Consider the following 23,663-nt stretch of genomic DNA (forward strand, 5'->3'; position numbering starts at 1 on the left):
TCCATATAGAGTATCATGTCGTCTGCGAAGAGAGACATTTTGACTTCTTCTTTGCCGATTTGAATACCTTTGATCCCTTTTTGTTGTCTGATTGCTGTTGCAAGGACTTCTAGTACTGTGTTGAATAATAGTGGCGAGAGTGGGCATCCTTGTCGTGTTCCTGATCTTAAGGGAAAGGCTCCAGCTTTTCCCCATTGAGAATAATATTTGCAGTAGGCTTTTCATAGATGGCTTTTATGAGATTGAGAAATGTACCTTCTATTCCTACATTCTGAAGGGTTTTAATCAGGAAAGGATGCTGTATTTTGTCAAATGCTTTTTCGGCATCGATTGAGAGGATCATATGGTTCTTGAGTCTTTTCTTGTTGATATGATGTATCACGCTGATTGATTTGCGAATATTGAACCACGCTTGCATCCCAGGTATGAATCCCACTTGATCGTGGTGGATAATCCTTTTAATGAACTGTTGGATTCTATTAGCAAGTATCTTGTTGAGGATTTTGGCGTCCATATTCATTAGGGAAATCGGTCTGTAATTCTCCTTTTTGAGAGGGTCTTTGCCTGGTTTGGGGATCAAGGTAATATTGGCCTCATAGAATGAGTTTGGTAGCTTTCCTTCTGTTTCTATTTCTTGAAATAGCTTTAGGAGAATAGGTATTATTTCTTCTTTGAATGTTTGGTAGAATTCCCCAGGAAAACCGTCCGGGCCTGGAGTTTTGTTATTTGGAAGGTTGTTTATCACTGACTCAATTTCTTCATAATTAATTGGCCTGTTTAAGAAATCAATTTCTTCCTTTTTCAATCTTGGTAGTTTATACGTTTCCAGGAAGGATTCCATCTCTTCCAGATTGCTTAGTTTATTGGCATATAGCTGTTGATAAAAATTTCTAATAATCCTTCCAATTTCAATGGTGTTCGTCGTGACCTCTCCTTTTTCATTCATAATTTTAATAATCTGGGTCCTTTCTCTTTTCTTTTGGATAAGTCTTGCCAGTGGTCTGTCAATTTTATTGATTCTCTCCAAGAACCAGCTTCTAGTCCTGTTGATCTGCTCTACTGTACTTCTGGTTTCTGCTTGATTGATTTCAGCTTTAATTTTGGTCAACTGCTTCCTTGTGCGTGGATTAGGCCTGTCCCTCTGTTGCTGTTCCAGCTTCTTGAGGTGAGAATATAAAAACTGCATTTTAGATTTTTCTATTCTTTTGAGTGAGGCTTGGATGGCTATGTATTTCCCCCTTAGGACTGCCTTTGCAGTATCCCATAGGTTTTGGACTGTTGTATTTTCATTCTCATTGGTCTCCATAAATTGTTTAATTTGATTTTTGATTTCCTGGTTTATCGAGTCATTCCTGAGCAGGATGGTTCTTAGTCTCCAAGTGTTTGAGTTTCTTCCAAATTTTTCCTTGTGGTTGAGTTCCAATTTCAGAGCGTTGTGGTCTGAGAATATGCAGGGGATAATTTCAATCTTTTGGTATCGGCTGAGACCTGTTTTGTGTCCCAGAACATGGTCTATTCTTGAAAATGTTCCATGGGCATTAGAATAGAATGAGTATTCTTTGGTTCTGGGGTGTAGTGTTCTATATATATCTAAGAGGTCCAACTCGTCGAGTATGGCATTCAAAGCCTTTGATTCTTTGCTTAGTTTTTGCCAGGGTGTTCTGTCTATTTCTGAGAGTGGAGTGTTGAGGTCCCCTACTATTAATGTATTTTTATCTATATGTCTCTTTATTCTGGTTAAGAGTTGGCTTGTGTATCTTGCTGCTCCCCTGTTGGGGGCATATATATTTATAATTGTCATATCCACTTGTTGAATACTTCCTTTAAGAATAATATAGTGCCCTTCTGCATCTCTAACTATAGTCTGTAGTTTAAAATCCAATTTATCTGATATGAGAATTGCTACCCCAGCTTTCTTTTGAGGTCCATTTGCGTGAAAGATGGTACTCCATCCCCTTACTCTAGGTCTGAATGCATCTTTGGGTTCGAAATGAGTCTCTTGTAGACAGCAAATGGATGGGTCATTTCTTTTTATCCAATCTGCAACCCTGTGGCGTTTGAAACCAGAATTTAAACCATTAATGTTCAGGCTGAGTACTGAGAGATATGCTTTTAATTCTGCCATGTTGTCAGTAAAGTCTTTGTTTGTATTGGCTGTGACTTTCTGTTTTGTATCACTCTTGGGGCCTTTTTACTTTTATAGAACCCCCCGTAATACCTCCTGTAGGGCTGGTTTCGTGGTTACGAAATTGGCTAGTGACTGTCGATTCTGAAATGTCTTTATTTCTCCATCAATTCTGAATGACAGCCTTGCTGGATAAAGGATCCTTGGCTGCATGTTTTTCTCTGAAAGAGCTTTAAAAATGCTCCCCCAACCCTTTCTCTCATTCCAGGTCTGTGTAGACAGGTCTGATGTAATTCTGATGCCTTTGCCTTGGTACGTGAGAAATTTCTTTGCCCTGGCCGCTTTCAATACTGTATCCTTGGATCTCATATTTGCAAATTGCACTATGACGTGACGTGGTGTAGGTCTGTCATGGTTGAGCTTGGGAGGGGTCCTCTCTGCCTCTTGGACACGAATTTTTGTTTCCCTTGCTAGATTAGGGAAGTTTTCAGCTACAATTTGTTCAAATATCTCTTCTAGACCTCTGTTTTTCTCCACCCCCTCGGGGATGCCGATGATTCTAACATTGGATCGTTTCGTTGAGTCAGTAATCTCTTGTAGCCAACATTCGTGGGCGTGGATTTTTTTAAGACCATCTTCTATTTTTATTTTTTCCTCTATTAACCCATCCTCCAATTCACTAACCCTTTCCTCCGCTTCCGTGACCCTGGCCGTCAGAGCCTCTAGTTTTGCCTGCATTTGGCTCATAGAATTTTTAATTTCTGTCAAATTCGCTCTCATTTCCGCGAAGGCAGATGCTTAACGACTGCACTACCCAGGCGCCCCTCGTAGGGTAGTTCTATATTTAACTTTTGAGGAGCCTCCATACTGTTTTCCACAGTGGCTGCCCCACTTTGCATTCCCACCAACAGTGCACAAGAGTTCCTTGTTCTCCACATCCTCACTTGTTATCTCTTATCTTTTGATGATAGCCATGTAATGATAACTTTAAAAAGCACAATGAATGGCGGGGGAAGAACAGAAAGATATATGGCAAACTGTTAGCAGAGATTTCTTCCAGGTTGGGGAGCTATTGGCGATTTTTTCTTTTGCTTCTTTTCACTTTTCTGTTCTTTCCAAATTACCTAGACTGAGCACAGATGGTTTTGAGTGACCCCTGCCCAGCCATTCCCATGTTCTCAGGTAGCAGCAGAGAAGTCCTGCTAGGTAGCTCTGGCCTGTTCCCCTGACGGCACAGTCACTGTCGTCCCAGGCTACTGACCTCTGCAGGCTCACGAAGACAATTTAAATGGAGAGACCTGGGATGCTTGATTCCAGAGAAGCTGACTTAGGGTGATTGGGTTTATTTTGAGGTGGGGGACCTTAAAGCAGGAGAGAGAAGACAGGAAGGGCAGGGAGGGCCCAGCTAACACAGCTGGCAGCCAGGCCAGAGGACCAGCCAGTAGCAATGAAGTAGCTTGTTAGCGCAGAAGAGAGAACACAGATGATAAATATAGATGTCTTTATTGTCTCTTCCCAAGATGCATACCGGTTCTAACAGAGCTTCATTCACCGCAGGCAGGCCAGAGAGAGCACAGAGAAGGAACAAAGATAACAGCACACCTTCCGGAGTAGAAAAGGTGGGGCTTTGAGGGGGCTGGAAGGGCATCAGGAGTAGGGGGAGGGGAGAGGCTGGGGGATGAGGAAGGGAGCATTGGGAGGGGCGGGGCTCAGGGAGGGGCTGCAGGGTTGGGAGGGTAGGGAGGTGGGGGGTGGGGCTCAAGAGGCCCTGGAGGCAGCAACAAAGATGTCTTTGTAGCCCTTTATCTCCTTGATCTCATTGCTGCTGATGAGGACTTGCAGTTGGCGGGGGCCAGTTTTGATGGGGTAGAGGTCCAGCTGAATTTGGATGGTATGTCCAGCCACCAGAGTCCCAATGCTGAAAGTCAGAAAGAGCCTGTTAGAGGCTTAAGTAACTGCTGAGGTGGGTGATCTGGTTTCCCCTCTTGATGGGTAAGCACCTCCTGCCCCCTAATACCACTCAGCTCAAACTTCCCCAAGGAGGGTGGGAAAGTGGGGGCAAGTAGGCATTATCCAGGAGACGAAAGACCATCCTATGACCCAACAAGGTGCCTCTTGTCAGAGACCAGCATGAGACATATGGTGCTTACTTCTTGGATATCTGCCCATCGATGAGGCCACTTCCCTCCAGCACCATCGTGCAGTTACTCAGAGCCATCGTTAGGGTATTGGTGAGGGTGATGTGGACTCTCAGTGCCTTGCCCACCTCAGCCCTTTTAGACACCTGTGTGGAGAGAAGGTGGGGATATTGTGGGCAACCGGCCTCATTTCTGTACTCCAGTTCAGTCACCTGACTCCACCATCCCTCTGTTGACCACCAGGGACTGCTTACTTAGTGCCAAAACGCTGTAGGGAGAGTATTCAAGGTTAACACGTATCCTGACCTGTCTTGGAAGGTCACAATGCTTCAGGAAGCCACCACCAGCTGGGAATTAGCACCACGTTGAAATCTATTTCCCTCCCCACCATCTAGTTCAGGATGGCAATTAGATTTCAACTTAAGTGCCAGCTCCAACCCGTTAATCATGGCGAACAGAAATGGTGTGTTGGAAAGATTCCCGAGGACAAATTGAGTCGGAGAGAGTTGTGATCGATTAGTAGTGTCTGACACAGATATGGGGTAAGAGAGTGGTCTTGTGTGTGCCATCTATATGCTGTCAGTGATATCATTCCAAGGCCAAGGCCACATGATACGGCAGAGCCAGGACCTGACCCAGATGTCCCAGGCCCCAGGTGAGATCTTTCCCCCACGTTGCTCTCACAGTAGAAACACTCTGAGCGTTTCCAGGTGTATTCTGTGCATCCCATGTGAGGTCTGTGTCATAGGGCAGCATGGCCTTGGCCTGTGAGTGGGAGGCAGGGTTTCCATGCTACTCATTTCTAGAGCTGGTACCTAGCTCAGTGCCTGCCAAGTGGTGGATATTTGATAAACGAATATTGAACTAACACAAGTTCTGACCACCCAGGTCATACTTAGGGCATGTTCTGGCTCAAAAAAAAAGAATTAAAAAAGAATCGAAGAAAAGCAAAAACACATCCTGACTTCTCTAAAACTCAAATGAAAGAAACAAGCCCCTTGTACTCTGATGAGGGCATCAAAGTAGAACAGGTAAAAATGTCTTTGGAATCCCTCATAGTCACACAAGTCATCCCCAGGTCCCTTACTAGTGGGGACCAATTAATAGTCTGCTCGGCATCTGATGTGTTTGCACAGGATCCTGTTGGGAACCTGGGTTCCCGGCAGGGTCCTCACCTCAGCACCAGGCTGTGTCTGCACTTGTGATTCTGCCCACTGTCTGCCACACTGTGGCCTGGCCACCTGACAGCATGGCCAGGTGAAAACTTTCAGGCGGCTGGGTGGTTTATGATGTGGAGCCACTCAGTTCTCCTTCTGGGTGGGGACGGAGCATGAGGCTAACAGATCCGGCAGGTGCAAGGCCAGGCTGGGACTAGGCAGAGGGCAAGTCCTTCAGAATGGGAGGGGGGTGGGGAAAGGAGGCTTCAAGGGAAGAAAAGCCCTGGTAACAGGAGATGGGGAACATTTCTGCCCTCCATTTACCCTTCTTTCACCTGTGTTCCTTCCTCACGTAATGACCTTGCCAGCCACAGTCTTGGAACTCAAAGTCTGAGGCTTACCTTTCATTTGTCTTCCCTCTTCCCTGTCACACCTGTATTATTATCTGCAGTCACCTTTGGAATTTGACTTGTGGTTTTTCTCAAACCCGACTCCTCTACTCCATCTCCCAGCCACGCCTCTCCTGTCTCTCTGCCTCTGCAAAGTCTTTTCCTTTCTTAAAATGCCTTCTTCTCTATCTCATTGCTCTTACAGTGTCTTCCTATGCACCCCCCACAAAATGTCACCTCCTCTGAGAAGCCTTCCACTCTGCCCTGCCCTTTGCATGGAGCATGGGATAACATCATACTGTGCTTTAATCATCCATTTGTTGTCTGAGGCAGGGACTATGTTCTGTTCACTGCTGTAGCCCAAACCCCTGGATTGGGTGAGTCAGAGGGCTCCTGGGATCCATCTCTGTCCAGACACCTTACCTCAATAGATAAGTGAGGAGGCTCCAGAGAGATATCTTTTAGGACCAGCATGGACCTCCCCGTCTCCTCCACCTTGGCAATGCCAGACACCCGGATCAGCTTCTCGTCGGTCAGCTTGTTTCTGTAATTGTCGTGGGGTAGCAAGAGCGGCCACTGTATCTCTAAGCACAGACAAAAGACACCTTGAGTCTGGAAAGAGAGAGAGAGGGAGAGAGAGAGAGAATATGTGTGTGAGTCTGTATGTGTGTGCAAGTATGTGTGTGTGTATAAGAGAGAGTGATGCAGCACACTTACCCCATACCCACTGCCCCCAGAGGTCACTGCCATGTTTCCCCTGGCGGGATGGTGTCCGAGGCACAGCACACGACGTGCAACCGCCTGCCCACAGCAGCTTCACTGCCCGGCATGTGTGTGTGTTGGGGTGCGGGGATCTCTGTGCAATGTGGCTGAACCATCCCAGCTTTGTTCGAGACCCCAAAGTTCCCATCCTTCTTGGTGCTTTTCCAGGCCTACCTCGTACTCACCCTGCCCAAAGTCCAAGTTCAAGTGTACTGTTTGCCTCCAGAGGGGCTCCCGGGTCTCACCCTGGTGCAACAGGGCCTGCGCGCTGAAGCGCACCAGCAGTCTGATGGGGCCCCGGGGGTGGACTCTGTCTGGCACCCTCCACGCATGCAGCCTCAGCATCAGGTCCTGGCCCCACTCGGGGGTCCTGGCCAGGTGAAGCTGCAGCTGTGCGGGCTGGTCCTCAGAGTCCCTGGAGCCCAGCAGATCTAGGAAGGGAGAAGAGGCCCTTCTTGGGTCCAGCATTTTCCGGGAAGCCTTCATGAACACAGATCGCTCGTCAGGGGATCCTGGCCGAAAGAAGAGCCAGGAAAGACCTCAGTGAGGAGAGATTGAGAGGACCAGGGGCCTCCTTTGGGAAACCGGCCACCCCAAAACTCCCAGCTCCCCTCCCAAAGCCCCAACCACATGAATAGCAGCATCAGGTGGCAGGACAGCATCATGGCTGAGAACATGGGGATTGCTGTTGCTTGGTGCTGGGTTCAAATCCTTGCTCAGGGACTGTCCCTTAATCTCTGGGTGCTCAGTTCTTTCATCTATAACCCAGGTATATCTCCTCGCCTCCTAGAGTTGCCAAAATTTTGAGTTACACGAGTTGCTGAAAATAAGCACCCAGCAATGTTCTTTGTCATCAGTATCGCCGCCATCATCGCTGTCATCATCAAAGCCGGAGACTTCTTTCCCCCCACCAGCATCCTCACTTCTAAAATACATGCTCAAGTCTTCTAAATGGATCTTCATCTCTTGCTCCTGGGGGCTACTCAACATTCAGGCTGAACCCCAACTTCTCTAGAGCAGCTACTATGCACCAGAGGCACTGCTCTAAGTGCTTTCTGTGTATGCACTCACCCGCCCTTACAACAGCCCTCTGAGGTGCCATTAGCCCATTTTACAGATGAGGAAGTGGAGGCACAGGGCTGGTAAGAACACATCCAGGCTTACACAGCTAGAACCTAGCAGGGCGTTGGTTGGTACTCAGGCAGCCTGACTCCCCCTGGCCTTCTCCACAGGGACGTCTACTCCCTTCCACAGGCCAAGCATCCTTTCACTCCATAAGCATCCGTCTCTCCTCTTGCTGCCACCCCCACTGCCATGACATAACGAGATCATGTTATGATCCTACGACAGAGTTGACAGGAAAAATAAAGGACATTCAATTTGAATTTCAGATACGCACGAATAATTTTTAGTTTAGATGTATTACATACTATATTTGGAACACACTTTTACTAATAAACTATTTGCTTATCTGAATTTATCTGGAATTCAGATTTAATTGGGCACCCTCTATTTTTATTTGCTCAATTCAGCAACTCTAGGGCCACATGGCCAGGGTCCAGGAAAGCCCCCGGGAGTTTGCCATGAGAAAGCGGTGATCAGGTGGTGATGATTTTAACAGGAGCGAGCCATCCTCACTGGGAGGCATACAAAGGAGGTTATACCCACCCCCCTCTGAAGCCCCAGGGCCCCAAGCACCTTCTGGATACTTGTAGGAGCTGGTAATGTTCTGGCGCTGATCTGACCCTACCATCTTGGTGCTGATTTCCTTCCCAATGGAACTGGTGTTATGGACCAGGATTTCTTGGGCCTGACCATCCCCGAAGAGCCAAATGACTTCATCAGCATTCACCTCGGCATACACAAATGGGGTGTCATAGGGCAGGTGGACCTCCCCTTCCCTGATGGCCTTCACAGAGGCAGGGCCACAGCAGAACAGTCCTGTGGAGGGAACAGAAGTTGAGGACGGCTGTCAGCTGCCAGCATGTGGACTGAAGTGGCTGGTGGCGGGGGCAGGGACAGGTAGGGAGATGGGATGGAGAAAACCCATATCCACTGAGTGCTCTCAGGTTCCCACAAATTCACCTGATCCTCACAGCCACCCTATGAAGTGGCAGTTATCATCATCTTCCCCACTTTACAGGTGAGGAAGCAACTGAGAGGTCCTGTGACTCATCCAGTTCACCCAGCGACGAAGGCGACGAAGTGAGAAAAACACTGCTCCTTTCTGGCCTCCTGCTTATGTGGTCAGTCCCCCTGACCAGCCCCCCCACAGAGCCCTCACTCACCACTGCTGGTTTGCTGGGGAGTGGGGTCCAGAACCTGCCAGCCATTGTATCCCGGTGGTAGATCTTTCCGGATCATCCAGCACTCATTCCAGACATGGAAATTCCTACAGAAAAGAGTAAGGAAATGAGGATTTACGTTTTCAGAAGATTTGCCAGGTATGGGACACTATACTGAATGCTGTAATTTATATCAGTTTTTAAAAATTAAAGTATAGTTGACATACAATACTGTATGGTGTCAGGTGTACAACATGGTGATTTGACATTTATATAGCTTATGAAGGGATCGCCATGAAAAATCTAACTACCGTCTGCACTGTACAAAGTTATTATGTGTTAATTATATCCCCCTTCTTTTTACTTATTTAGAAGTAATTTCAAGCTTACAGTAAAGTTGCAAGAATAGTACAAAAAATGCGCATCTACCCAATTCATCTATCGTTAACATTTTGCCCCATTTGCTTTATCATTGGCTTTCTTTCAATATGGATGTGAAGATTATGAATACATTTTTTCCTTTTGTTTTTTACTTCGGTGTGTATTTTCTAAGAGTAGAGATCTTCCCTTACACGATCACGTACAGTTATCAACCTCATACGTTTACTACTGATATAATACTTTTATCTAATTTACTGTCCATTTTTCAGTTTTGTCAATTGACCTTTATGGCATTCTCTTCTGCCCAGTCAGGATCACACATTGTGTCCTTTGTCTGCTTGGATCTGGACTAGTTCCTCAGCCTCTGTTGTATTACATTGACATTTTGAATATAGTATTTGTTTGCCAGAGTGATCCTCATTTTGAGCTTGTCTGGTGTTTCCTCACAACTCAAAGATCTTACCTGGAAACTGGCTGGAAGAGGAAAAACAGGAAATCAGATCTGAAGTAGAGCAGAGGAGAAAGGAGCCAGGGGAAGAGATTAGAGATAAATGAAGGGACACACAGAGACACACTTACACACACACATGTGCACACTTGTGCAGCGAGGGAGTGAGGTGGGTAGAGGAGGAAGCAGGAGAGACTGAGCAAATAGGCAGAGGCAGCAAGGCCAGGCTTCACCCCAACAGGGCAAGCAGAGAATGGCACAAACAGAATGACTCAAAGAAGGAAGAGTAAGAGGCATACAGATTTTGAGATCAGTATTCACAGACCACACAATCTACTCATTCAGTTGTGGGCTTCGGAATGTTAAACTATGGTCTTCTATCTCTGAAATGAGTGTGATGTGAAGATCTAATTAACCAGAACAGTCTCCTAGGTTGGGGAATCACTCTCTGGGCCCCAGCCACAAAGGGCAGGGTGATATTGCCTCAAGACCAGAGAGAAGCATGTCGGAGCTTCCCTGCCCTTCCTGAGACAGAGCAGAGATCTGTTTGAGACCATGTCCCTTACCATATTTTGTCTCGCTTCTGAGTTGGCAGCATCTCTGCATTTTGGTCATAGTAGGTGTCAATGGTTAAGTTGCCATCCATGTTGTGTGCAGAACGAAAATTGGAAACCACACGAGTTGGAACACCTAAACATCTCATTACTAAAGAGAAGGAAAGCGTGGAGAATCACTGAATTCATTTCAAGCAGAATCATTGGTTTCCCATGCATCCTTTCTAAACTTTAAGCTGGAGGAGAGAAAGAAGGCCAAGATTCTTGCAGATCCATACCTGTAACTCCTTTATTCTCAGAGCACTGCACCCAGGCCCAGAACCCTGCTGCCTACCTGCCCCATCTATGGTCTCCATCCCACTAGGAGAAAGAAATCATTTGAAGTTTACTTAAAATAATAATAAGCAACTCAATTTATCATTTAGGGCTTTTTCCATTCAGCAGCTTTCCACATTAAAAACAGAGAACCTAAAACATTTGTTCATTCAAATGAAAATAAGAAACTTTAGGCCTTAGGCTGTGGCTAGTTTCAGAAGAGAAGCTCTGTGACCTTTGATAAGTGGCTTAAATTTCTCTGGGTCTTAGACTCCTTATGTGCAACAAAATAACGAATTGGACCAGATGATTTTCAGTTCTGAAACTCTGAATCTGTAATTCTGCTGAAATACAAGGGTTTGGAGGAATCAGAGAAAGGATAGAAAGGCAAAATAGACTTACAGAGGTTAAGTGGAAGACCTCAGGGACAAAGGGAACCTGCAGGTAGAAGCAACAACCATCTTTGACAAGGGCAACAGCATCCTCTTGTGGCTTCTCAGGATAGTACTACAAAGGCTTTTTAAAGCTGAGTTAAGATTTCACTTAAGTAGTTAAGATCTACTCATACAAAGCAGATATTACACCACCACCATCACACACACACGCACACACACACACACACACACACACACACACACACACACACCTGCCCAGGGCCAGATGCGCCTTTTGGAACATAGTTCCCCACCTCAGCCGGCGAGGCAAGGAGTTTAGATGAGGAGTTAGACGGAGGTTTATCACACCCCTCCCTTGCTCAGGAGGAGCAGAGGGGGCCTCCTGAGGCTGCTGGGAGTATTGTAATGTTTTGAAAAGTAAGAGGACTATTGAGATTGACCAATTGTTTTGTTTTGATTGATTCAAGACCCCAAAGGGAACCAGTCACCTGTTCACAGTCACCCCTCTACTCCCAGCGCAGCTCCTGGGCCTTTCACAACCCCTCTGCAGGGGTGACAGCAAGTGGCCAGAGGCTGTGTGGTGGGAGAAGCTGTCCCTTCGCTCAGTGGCCCCAGAACTCTAGGGCCTGGGAGTAGAGAGAGGCTTCAAGGTGGAGTAAGGATGCAGATCTAGACCTCACCCTCTCATCCCAGCGTCTAGGGGCCTGAGCCCTCCTCCATGACACCTGCCTAGCCGCGGACTTCTCAGCACAGGCAAGTGTGGCCATACTCAATTCTGGTGCTGTGCTGAGCATTTTCTGGGGAAAATGGAAGAGCAAAATGAGATCACTTGATTTGGACACTCAGATTTAAACACCTCCTCTGTCTGCAGCACTCGTACCTAACTGCCAAGCTATGCTATCCCTGTCAGAAAAACCTAAAACTTTGTCTTTGGCCCCTGTCTCTGTCTTCCCTGTTCTGTGCTCCCTCATTCTCCAATTGAGAGCCAACCCATTCATTCAGCAAACATTGGTTGGGTACCACAATGTAACAGGGAGCACTGGGTAAGGGGCTCCTGCCTTGCATGGGGGAAGACAGGCAGGCACCTCAGTATTTTGTCTTTCCCTCATCTTCACAGATAATCCAATCAACACCTTTGCACTAAATTGTAATAAATGATAATGCATAAAACGTCCATGCTCCATGCAGGTAGTTAGCAAAGTAGCAAACCTCCGATTGTAACTTCTCAAGAATCTCTCCGAGAAGTACTTGGTAGCTTCCAACCCTGCCCTCAGGTGAGATCAGGCATTCCCAGACCATCTGCTTGCAACTCAAGCCCTCCCCAGTCTGTCCCTGACTCCAGGCTCACCTGGAGCTGAGAAGCCTGAGCAGTGGTAGAAAGAAGCTGCCTTTGCCACCACTTTGGGATCCCAAGCTTCTCTATCCAGGTGACCATTTTAATAATCAACTGCCACCCAGAAGACTGCCAAATGATTGCAACAGGTCAACCCCCCTCCTAGACAAATATTCAAGACTCCTCAAGACCATGGAGTGTGCTGGGTAAGAGTCCACCAATGTGAGCCATTCCTTAGCTGGGGGGCTATGGACAAGCCACAGTTAACTTATGTGAAAATGGAGATAATCAGAGCCCGACCGCAAAGGATTATCACAAAAATTAAATGAATGACTCTGCATCCCCATCTCCCCCTCACTCACCTGTGCACATAACAGCTGCAAAGACCCAGCACTGCCCATACTTCACAGGCTGCCTGCCCCTGGCTGACCACTGCCGCAGGATGGCTACACTGCCATTCCACTCCAGCGGGCTGACCCCCCTGGAGTAGTCCTCTCCCCAGTTCCCCTGCAGCACACCGTTGTCATCATTGCTGTTGATCTGCAAAGGTCAGACAGGTGCATTTCCACAGTGCCCTGGGGAAGCTCAGATTGTCCTCAGATAGAGGCAGGAGAGCTTCTGTCCTTACCATGGCACTCACCACCCTGCACACGTACACTGGGTCGTTCCGCTGGGAGTAGTCTTTGGATGGGTTCTCTAAGAAGTACAGGCTTTTATTCAAGATCTCGAAACAGATATCTATGATGTCCTCTTCAAACTTCCAAGTGATTTCAAGGAAGAGAAAAGAGAGGGGTAAAAATGTTTAGCATCCCAAGAGGGCGCCTGGGTGGCACAGCGGTTAAGCGTCTGCCTTCGGCTCAGGGCGTGATCCCGGCGATCTGGGATCGAGCCCCACATCAGGCTTTTCTGCTATGAGCCTGCTCCTTCTTCTCCCACTCCCCCTGCTTGTGTTCCCTCTCTCGCTGGCTGTCTCTCTCTGTCAAATAAATAAATAAAATCTTAAAAAAAAAAATGTTTAGCATCCTGAAACTTCGAGTCAGTAACACAGACTTTTAGGGATGGGACATATGTGCTGGGGATGGGGGTGGGGTTAAATATTAGACAAGGTCCTGCCCTCAAAGAGCTTACAAATCAAATTGGAAATGTATGAGGTTCAGAATTCCCAAAAAACAAACCTGTATGGCTTTGATGGAAAAATGCAAACAGAATTCAGAGGTGAGAGATCCCTGTTGACCAAGAGATCAGAGAAGGCCATTGGCACCAGGGGGGTTTGAAGGACTAGGTGGACAGGAGGAGAGCAGGGTGGGGATGTTCACCTGAGGTCTTTGAGTTTGGTGGTGCCAAGGACAGAGCTTGGAAATTCTTGTTTCTGGAGGACATGAGGGAGTAGGAAAGATCAGATGGATAAATAGAGGGTCAGTCATGAGAGGAGAGGCGGAAGAGTGTGGGAGCCTTAAAATCAGGTGAAGGAGTGCAACTGAAGCTGGGGGCCCAGGAGAAGCCAGTGTAGGCTCATGACATATGTTTATAACACATATTTGCAACATATGCTGCAAAGCTTTTGGCTGCCAAACGCACTGGTGTTTGTTTCAGTTTCAAAAAATCACACACGTTGTCACAGTTGGAGAACAGGGCAAGGCTTCCAGCTCTCTCCCTACCACCCTCCTGGTGAGTGTGGTTGGATCTGGGATGTCAGTGGGAGGGAGGCAGAAAGTACACCAGTCGTGGTTAGCGGTTGAGAGTGGAAAAGTTGCCCAGAGCCAAGTGTCCGGCCTTTGTACACTGACTAAATATTTGATGTTTTTAAAGGAATCGCTGTTCCTTTTTCAGTTATGATAATGTATTATGGTTCAATTTTTCAGAAAGAGTCATCATCTTTTAGAGCTATAAAAAGAAATATTACTGGATTAAGTGATACAGCATCTACAATTTCCTTCCAAAAATTCCAGTGATGAATCGGGAGGAATGGAGACAGTATAGACAGTATAGACCAAACTTTTTCTATAAAGGACCAGATAGGAAGTACTTTAGGTTTTGCACGTTGTGGGGTCTCTGTCTCAACTACTCAACTCTGCCACGGCAGCATTAACACAGCCATAGATTATACGTGAGTGAATGAGCATGGCTGTGTTCCCATTAAATGTTCTTTATGGACACCGGAGTTTGAAATTCATATAATTTGCACATCAAAAAAATGTTTAGTTCTTTTTCAACAATTTAAAAATATGAAAACCATTCTTAACTCATGGACCATATAAAAACAGTCAGTGGACTATAGTTTGCAAACCCCTGGTATAGATGGAATCAGATTCACCATAAATTGCTCACTATTGGAGCTGAGAGGTAGGTTCGCTTCAGTAGCCTGTCCACTTGGATTATATTTGAAGTTCTTTATATAAAATATTAAAAACTTGAGGGGTGCCTGGCTGGCTCACTCGGTAGAGCGTGCCACTTTTGATCTCTGGGTTGTAAGTTGGAGCCCCATGTTGGGTGTAGAGATTACTTTAAAAACTAGAAACAAAAACGAAAACCTTGAAAGGCATCTCCCCTTCCTTCTATGCCCCTCTTACTAGATGGGAAATCACCGCAGCGCCACACACCCTGACTTTTGTTGGTGGCCCTTTGTGAGCTAATAGAGTTGATTAAGAACGAGCTTAAGGAGACCCACCCCAGGCCCACTTTCTGTGACAGTCTTACCTGCCCATAGTTCCAGGGCCAGGCAGTGATGAATCTTTCATGACCCTTGTAAACAAAGCCATAGTCCATCATGATATACTCCTGCAGCAGTATTTCACTTGGCAGGTAGACATCATCCTCTGAGTGGTTAGGTAGTGGAGGGGGCAAAAAACAAATAGAGTAATAAGGTTAAAAGACAGCAATGACAGTGTCCTGCTGGATAATAGAGGAAGGAACAGACGATAGCAACAGAGATCAAGACTGGACCCCTTGAAAATCTACTGTGCTTTTCTAGAGGCCAGTGATAGAATCTGTATTTTGAACATAATGATTATCATTTGCTGATTTTAAAAATGGAAAGCTTGTTGTAGAGATTTGGAAAATACAGATGATGGAAAGAAGATAATGAAAATCACTCAGTCCCGCTACTCAGAGATACCCACCGTTACAATTTGGTATATTCCAGCCATTTTTTCTCTCCACGTATATGTAATACAATTAGGGTCCCACAGTGTTCCATTTCCTATCTATTTCACTTAACCTCACACCATGAACATTTTCATCATGCTTTTTTTTTTTTTTTTTTTTTTTTTGGTAAAGATGGTTTTTAGCGAGCACATGGTAATATATGGCATAGATAGGTGGCTTGTATCTTCTGGGCTTTCTCAGAAGAACCTCACCGAGCATCCCCAGTTGATCAGGTTAGCATTACAGCATGTGAGCAAGTCATACCTGCATTCCAAGGGTTAAAAAGCAGGATGAAAGTCCCCAGTGGGTGAGCGACACTGTGACCCTGGTCCTGAGAGATCTCTATCTTCAGACTGTAGGGACCAATGACTGCATTGGCTGGCGTGAAAAGAGAGACTACGAGTGAGTTGGTGTCAATGGTAAAGTCAAAGGCGCTCCAGACATTGCCTTTTCGAGCCTGGGTGAGGGAGAAGGTGGCTCGGGTTCCCAGCAACTCCATGGGCGCCGGTCCTGTGTGGGAGAGAATGACCCCAGAGTGAGATTTAAAATCTATGTGACATGATTCCAGGAAGACTGGGAGGACCCTCACCTTCTTGCTAATCCTTTTAGTTTAAGGCTTTTATTACCACTGGGTGTCTTTGGGCAAGCCACTTAATGACCTGTGGGCCTCAGTTTTTTTCATCTGTAAAATGAGATCATAACAGTACCCACCTGAAACTCTCGTCATGGAGATTAAATGACATAACATGTATGAAGCTCGAGCACAGTGTCTGTTGTGTATTGAAAAATCAGCTATTGCCATCACTATTGCAGTTTGCTAAGTTGGCCAGATCTTCCCTTAACATCACTTATAGGGTCCCAAGGTTCCCAAGAAAGGAGAGGGGAGGGAGCTCTCAGAAGAGAGAGGTGGGGGCCCTACCTTCTGAGGTAGGTGAATTTTGCCTTGGAGCCAGGTGAACTCACCAGTCTCAGCTACAAAGGTGAGGTAGTCTGCCCCAAAGTGGAAAGGTCGGTTGAAATGTAGTTGGAGCTCAAAGGACTGGCCCCGGCGCACGATGAGCCGCTTCAGGCCCATCTCCCGTGTGTGATGTTCCTCGTTGTTCCTCGGGCTCTGCAGGTCCACAGACCTGAGCTCCAAGGCTGCCACTGGAGGGGGGCATGGGGAGGAGACAGGTCATTACCCAGCTGCGGCTCCCTGGCTCGGACTTAGGTAGGATTCTGTCCAGACCTTAGCCCTTCTGCCACCCTGCCTCCTAGTTTCACAGCTTAGCCTCGGAGGGCAATGTAGCAGGCCCTGACCCTGGAGTGGGAAGACTGTGATCCCACTGACCTCTGCCCCTGGACCCAGAGCTACAGGGCTTAAGAATTAGGGTCCCAGGAAGAGAAAAGTCTCCAAAGAACTGAAACTTAACCCTTGAAGCGCCACCATATACTAGTAACCACTTCTGTTGACAATCTTTCCAAAAGTTACTCTATTGTCCTGCTGATAAAAGAAAGAGCGTATTAGAATTTTGTATGAATTAAGTCGGTGAGCTGACTGGAGGCTAGGAGCTCAGCTACAGGCTTTAAGATCCTGGGCGGGTGGCTTATTTCTCACCTCTCAGCCACATTCCAGGCTTATGAAGGCACTGACTCTTCCCAGGATGCTCCTGTAGGGTGTACACCTAGTACACAGATTAAAGACTCTCATAGCTCAACGGGCCACAACTCGGGCTCTCACCACCTCTGCTGGGGGACTTTGAGCAAGTCCCTTATGTCCCTAGACAGCAGTGTCCTCCACTGAAAAACGGAGACAGTGGTATTCCTACGCCATAGGCTTCATGTGAGCATTGAGCGAGGAGTCACATGTAAAGACCTTATTGTAGTGGCAGGTACGGAGTAAGCACCCGATAATCACTAATTACTCTTAGTGCTAGTAATAATGCAGCCTCGGATTGCATTTGCTTGGTATTTTTGCTGGTGGTATTTATTGCACTTACTGTTAACAAAAATCCATTAGATCTTTGTCCCTACTAGCGTATCGGTTTATCTCAGTGGTTCTCCACTGGAGAAACTCTGTCGCCTGGAGGAAATTTAGCAATGTCTGGAGACATTCTTGGTTGTCACAACCGGGGATAGAGACTGAGGATGCTGCCAAACAGCATCTTAGAGGAAAAACAAATATCAGCACCTACCTGGTTTTGTGCCATTCACATTCTGAACTTCTACATATATTCTTTTTTTAAAAAAAAGATTATTGACTTATTTATTTTTTTATTTATTTGAGAGAGAGGGAGCACGAGTGGGGTGAGGGGCAGAGGGAAAAGCAGACTCCCCGCTGAGCAGGGATGCAGGGGGCTCCATCCCAGGACTTTAGGATCATGACCTAAGCTAAAGGCAGACACTTAACCGACTAAGCCATCCAGGCATCCCTGAACTTCCACATATATTCTTTATATTTTTGCTAAATGAGTTCACTTTGCTGGTTTCAGCCCATCTTTCCTACCTGGCTGGACTTCTTGAATCCTAACTCTTTCACTCAAATGCTTTACCTTGCCATCTGGGGATTGCCTAAACTGTTTTCCAGTTCTTCATCCAAGTTACTGGTAATAAGATGGTTCTAAACATTAGGGCTTAAGTCAGAAGCCAATGAAGTGGAGCTTTCTTCCAGGTTAATTCTGAGCTATTAGGAAATACTCTTTAAGTATAGTTGTTCAACCACCTGTGACTGTGTCTAATACTTTACATGAGGAAAGTGGATTAGCTGTTTAAAAATATCTTTCACAAGGGCGCCTGGGTGGCTCAGTCAATTAAGCATCTGCCTTTGCCTCAGGTCATGATCCTGGGATCGAACCCTCCCCTCTTTGGGCTTCCTGCTCAGTGGGGAGCCTGCTTCTCCCTCTCCCTCTGCCTCTTCTCCTTCCCCTGCTCGTGCTTTCTTGCTCACTCTCTCTCTCTGCCAAATAAATAAACAAATAAAATCTTTAAAAAAATATCCTTCACAGTCTAAACTCAAATCCAACTTTCATATTTGCATCCTTCCCACAAACTTGTTAAAACATTTGGCTAAAAACAGAATGTTCTTGATGATCCCTTGATCCCCCTTCTTGTAACCTTCTTTCCTTGAGGGAGATTCAAAGATGAATTACTGGATGAAATCGTGCAAAGTTTTTAAACCTCTGATGTCAGGCACTTAAATAATTATATTACTGGAACCAGAAAAGTCAGAGCAAGATCTAAGACAGATGCCTTTGAGTAATTTAACAGAATTTTTTAAAAAATCAGGTCCAATCCATTAGTAGTCTGAAAATCAATTTAGAGAAATGTGATCAATATTTTTAATAGAAAATATCACAATGTATCATACATAAGGAGAGCAAGTATAATTTTATGTGTAACTGGGTCATGATGTAAACTGTGGGTCATAGTCATAAAGTTTGAAAGTAACTGGCCTAGATATTGGTGGAAACGGATTGCATCTTATCTGTTCCTGAGAAGCCTGACACTTTCATGCCAGGAACTGTGGGGCCTCTGAAGGAAGCTTTTCCACCCCACGTATAACACCCAGTGGCCATTCCACCCTGAAAGATCAGATACCCAAAGGAGGCAGTGACGAGCACCCAGGAGGGCTTATATCACATCCACAGGAGGGAACAGGACTTTTTATGGCTGCTGTTCATAGCTACAAGCATAGTTCTTAAAGGCAGCCAACTCAATTCTCCCTTTCCCAGGCTGGTTCTTGGTTTGGGAAGGAAAGGGGAGGGAGAAGAAGGGAGATGCCTTCCTCTCCGTGCCTGAGGTTATAGCGCACGGAGAAAATTCATTCTCCTTTGGAGAATCAGGTTTTCTCTTTTATTCCACTTAACACCATTATGCATTTGGCTCACTAAAGCACTTTTCCTGTCAGGGAGACAGTGACTTCACAGAACGAAAGGGAGGTCCTTCAAGGGAGCAGGAAAAGAAAACCAAGAGGATCAAGAAGAGGTTCAACAAAGCAGGAAATCAAGCAGAAGCAATTAGTCAAAACACGTCAGCACCCATAAGGCCTTCTTGACTTGGCCACCGGCCCACCAGAGTTAATGACTTGAGTGAGAGGAGAGTAAGCCACAGCTACATGACTCCTGGTGCTTGACTAATTAAAGACAAGGAAAGATCAAAATATACCCCCATGTATTATTAGCCTTAAAAAGTGTGGGGAGACAGAGACATTTAAACAGCCATTTGCCTGTGATGAGTTCTGAGATGAGTCCTGAAGCTCCTGCCTGCCCAAGACCAAAGCCTGAGGGAGCCCGGGTCTGGAGGACGGCTCTGTATGTGCTCTTGGGTCTTAGCTCAGAGGTAACCACCAAACAGGGGCTTTCTTCAGCCACTGAATATGAGGCCCCACCTCTGACCCTATTGCTTGCCATCACAACACACTCCTTCTTCTCTGCTGGGCACTTAATAGTATCTAGAATTAGCTCCACGGAAGCAGAGACCTTGGCCATCTTCTCACACCTGGATCCCCCATGCCTGGGAAGGAGCATGGTTCCTAATTGCCGTTAACGATAGCTAATGCTCACTGAATACCTACTACATGCCAGGCACCATCAGAAGCATTTTATGTGTCTGAAATCATTTCTGTTCTCACAACCACCCTGTGATGGAGGTGTTAATATTGTTCCCCACGTGCAGGAAGGTATAGGGCAGAGCTGGGATTCAAACCCAGGTAGGCTAGCTCCAGAGCCCTCTCTCTTAAGCTTCACAGTGTCCTGCCTTCCCTGGTGGGTGCTCTGAGATATTTGCTGAAGCAATATGTGCAGCATGGAGAAAGTACAAGGAGAATAACCCAGCAGGAGGACAGCGGGGTTGTGGCGGAAGAGGAGAGAAGCCCATGAGGGCAGCAGGGCCACCCTGAGGGTGCTTGACTCCAAGCCAAGATGCCGTTGTTCGATTCAGTAATAATGGGTACACTTATCCATGGTGGGAGGATAAAATGGTACACCTTTCTGAGCGCGATTTATCAATATTTATTATAAAAGAAAAGAAAGCCTTAAAACATAAATACATTTGAGCCATAAATTCCTCTTCTGGGAATTTTTCCTAAGAAAAATCATAATTTGTGTACAAAAATGTAAGCAATAAGGATCTTCAGTCCAACCCAAATATCCTACAGTAAGAGTTGGATACATAAACTTCATTCCTCTCATCTCAATATACCAACAAAAAGAATAAAGAATATGAGGAAATAATTCATGAGTTATTAAAAAGCAACATAAAAAGACTCAAACCCAGTATGGTACAGATATGGGAAGTTTTTCTTTCCTTTGAGTTTTTTGGTATTGTCCAAGCGTTTGCTTTGAACATGTATTCCTTTGCATTTAGGGAAAAGTGTTACTTTGACTGGAGGCAGGTTTTTGAACAGGAGTGGCACCATCAAAGTTGTCGTTCAGGATTAATCTGGCTACGGTATGTAGCCCAGACAGAGGGGAAAATTCTAGGGTGGGAAGGGCAGTGAGACTCTGTCGTCATAACCTAGATAAAAGGCTAAGAGGACCTAAACAAAGGTGTTGGCAAGAAGAAAGGAGGGACAGCCCAGTGTGGGCGAGGGACTGGCGTCCATGGGCATATGACAGGCTAGTAAACACTTGTGGAAATACCTTGACTTCCAGGGCTTCCTAAAGCTAGTTCGGATGAAGACTTGGGCAGGCTAAAAGCATCCACAGCCAGCAACGTCCTAGGCAATCAGGCTACCAGTGAAAGACTGGAAAGCTCCAGACAGAAGTAGCAAAGGGTAAATTATCCCCGGCACAGCCAGCAGTGAGACTAGACACCTGTCACCCAACATCAGGGGCACTCCGCTCCCTCCCTTCTCCTGCCTTTGTCCCTGCATTTAGTTTAGCTCCTCTGTCAGTGTCTTGTCTTTTCACACTTCTCATTATTGTCAGTTTAGTGCTTTCATAAAATACTTCATTCTGTTTCATTTCTTCCCTTTTAAAAAATGTGAAAAGGTATGTCTTTGTGAGAGCCCACAAAGATTCCTAAGTGACGAGATGACTGCAGTGTGTTCCTGTGTCTCTTAAAGTGTGCAAGAAAACTGTCATATTATCTAAAGGTTCAAGTCCAAATTTCTTTGTCAAGCATTCAAAGCCCTCACAATGTGGTACCAACATATCTATCCCATCTTATCTCCCAATAGCCCGTAAGTAGCCCATGCTTCATTCATGTTGTGTCTTCCAAATAGATCGTTCCCGGCTATCTGTACCTCTGGATGGTCCCTTCCCCAAACTCTACATCCCCACCATCTCCATTCTTCCAGCAAAACTCAGCATCCACCTTTTCCACGAAATCCTCCCCAAGCATTTCGGAACATGGAGATATCTTAACACCTGTAACAATAGTTTTATATCTGGGTAATATTTATTGAGTGTTTTTAGGCTCCAGGATTTATATATATTATCTCCTTCTATCCCTACAACTACCCAGCAAGATATTATTAACTCCATATTACAGGTGAGCAGACAGACCATCAGTGAGATTAAGTAACGTGCCAAGTGTCAACTACTAGTGAGTGGCAAAATTGTCATTCAAGCCTAGACAGTTTGACTTCAGAGCCTAGCTTATCACCTCTGGCTTGTGGCGCTAATCTGGTGGTTTTCCCTTTTTCTTTTTTTTCCAAGTAAGTGAATATCGTGCTTTGTTCAAATGAAAGTGTAATAAACAGACCTAAGAGGATCTGCTCTGGTGGAAGAAGTGGGGAGGGGTCCCCCTGGCTTCTCTATAGAGTCCTAGGGGTCTAAAGAGCACAGTGAAAATCACAGATTCTTCCCAACCTCCTCATCTGAAAATGCCAGAGGGTCAGGTCAGAACCAGTTCCAGGGCCCACCTGGTGTCCCTTTTTCTCTGGAATTTCTCAGACTCTGAACCATTTATTTGTCAGTTAATCATGTACTACTAAGCTGTTTCTTTGAAACAGTATTTCCCTTTAATGATATCTACAGGATTAACTATATTATGTGATTGTTTACACCTAGTACTCAGCAATTCAAATAGCTGCTGGCAGGAGAAAAGTGTCCCCAGGATGGCTACACAGTTTAAATCTTTAGGTCTTTTGCAGCAAATGTAACAAAGGATATATATCCATAACATATAAAAGTTGCTATAAATTTTTTTAAAAGATTTTATTTATTTGAGAGTGAGAAAGTGAGTGAGGGGGAGGGGCAGAGGGAGAGAGAAGCAGGCTCCCCGCTGAGCAGGGAGCCTGATGCCCTGCTAGATCCTGGGACAGAGCTTAACTGACTGAGACACCCAGCACCCCCCCTTTTAAAGATTTTATTTATTTATTTGAGAAAGAGAGAGAGCATCAGTGGGCGGAGGGGCAGAGAGAGGGAGGGAGAAACAGACTCCCTGCTGAGCAGGGAGCCCGAGGATTCTGGGCTCAATCCCTGGACCTGGGATCATGACCTGAATCAAAAGCAGACACCTAACCAACTGAGCCACCCAGGCACCCCAAAAGTTGCTATAAATATTAAGAAGTCTTGCTGTAATCAGAGAAATGCAAACTAAAACTATAATGAGATCCTATCTTTGATCCATTCAAAACTATTTAGAAGAGGGGGCACCTGGGTGGCTCAGTCATTAAGCGTCTGCCTTCGGCTCCGGTCGTGATCCCAGGGTCCTGGGATCGAGCCCCACATTGGGCTCCCTGCTCAGCGGGGAGTCTGCTTCTCCCTCTCCCACTCCCCCTGCTTGTGTTCCCTCTCTCGCTGTCTCTCTCTCTGTGTCAAATAAATAAAATCTTAAAAAAAAAAAAAACCTTCCTTTGTTATCCTAAAAAAAAAAAACTATTTAGAAGAATAACAATAGCATATTCTGTGAATATGCTATACATGGAAGTGGACTGTTTCATACATTGATGGTGGCAGTGTAAATTCGTACAGACTTTTTAGAGGAAATCAATTGATATTGAAGAGGAGCAGAATACGCCATCGCAAAGTACGCCACTCTGGCATAAGATTATTTTGAATTGAAGGTGCTTGAGAAGCAGATATAAAAAAAAGCTCTTGGCACTCCCTTATTTGCCTAAAAGCAGGACACACACTTACAAAGGTGTCCCTCCTCCCTTCTCTACCAGGAAAGGCAGAAGTCCATCACCAGAGACAGCTCTAGACCCTCATCAACCCAGATATGGCACCAGAGGAATCTACATAACAAGCTATTTATTGGCCCTTCTCTTCCACTAGTTTCCCCCTATATTTACCTTCCTACAATTTTCTGCC

General features: G+C 45.8%; 1 protein-coding gene across 1 annotated transcript; it reads right to left on the reverse strand.

Moving 5' to 3' along the window:
- Positions 1–3,883: 3,883 nt before the first annotated feature.
- TGM7 (transglutaminase 7) lies at positions 3,884–21,747 on the reverse strand. The gene is made up of 15 exons (XM_057306156.1): positions 21,650–21,747; positions 19,800–19,917; positions 17,024–17,090; positions 16,390–16,572; positions 15,691–15,936; positions 14,980–15,098; positions 12,911–13,039; positions 12,645–12,822; positions 10,252–10,390; positions 8,860–8,963; positions 8,270–8,512; positions 6,757–7,083; positions 6,233–6,393; positions 4,276–4,409; positions 3,884–4,043 (listed from the first exon to the last, which is right to left on the reverse strand). Exons 1-15 carry the CDS (start codon positions 21,745–21,747, stop codon positions 3,884–3,886), a joined length of 2,406 nt encoding a protein of 801 aa, XP_057162139.1.
- Positions 21,748–23,663: the final 1,916 nt, after the last annotated feature.

Source organism: Ursus arctos, unplaced genomic scaffold, assembly GCF_023065955.2.
Source record: "Ursus arctos isolate Adak ecotype North America unplaced genomic scaffold, UrsArc2.0 scaffold_36, whole genome shotgun sequence".
Classification (NCBI taxonomy): Eukaryota; Metazoa; Chordata; class Mammalia; order Carnivora; family Ursidae; genus Ursus; species Ursus arctos.

Bases quoted from the DNA above. Each gene is read 5' to 3' on its own strand.
- TGM7 (XM_057306156.1), bottom strand. From the start codon at position 21,747: ATGCTTGGGGAGGATTTCGTGGAAAAGGTGGATGCTGAGTTTTGCTGG. The intron at 19,918-21,649 runs GTACAGATAGCC...GCTCCTTCCCAG, and splicing joins GGGGAAGGGACCATCCAGAG to GCATGGGGGATCCAGGTGTG. The intron at 12,823-12,910 runs GTAAGGACAGAA...TGACCTTTGCAG, and splicing joins GCAGGGTGGTGAGTGCCATG to ATCAACAGCAATGATGACAA.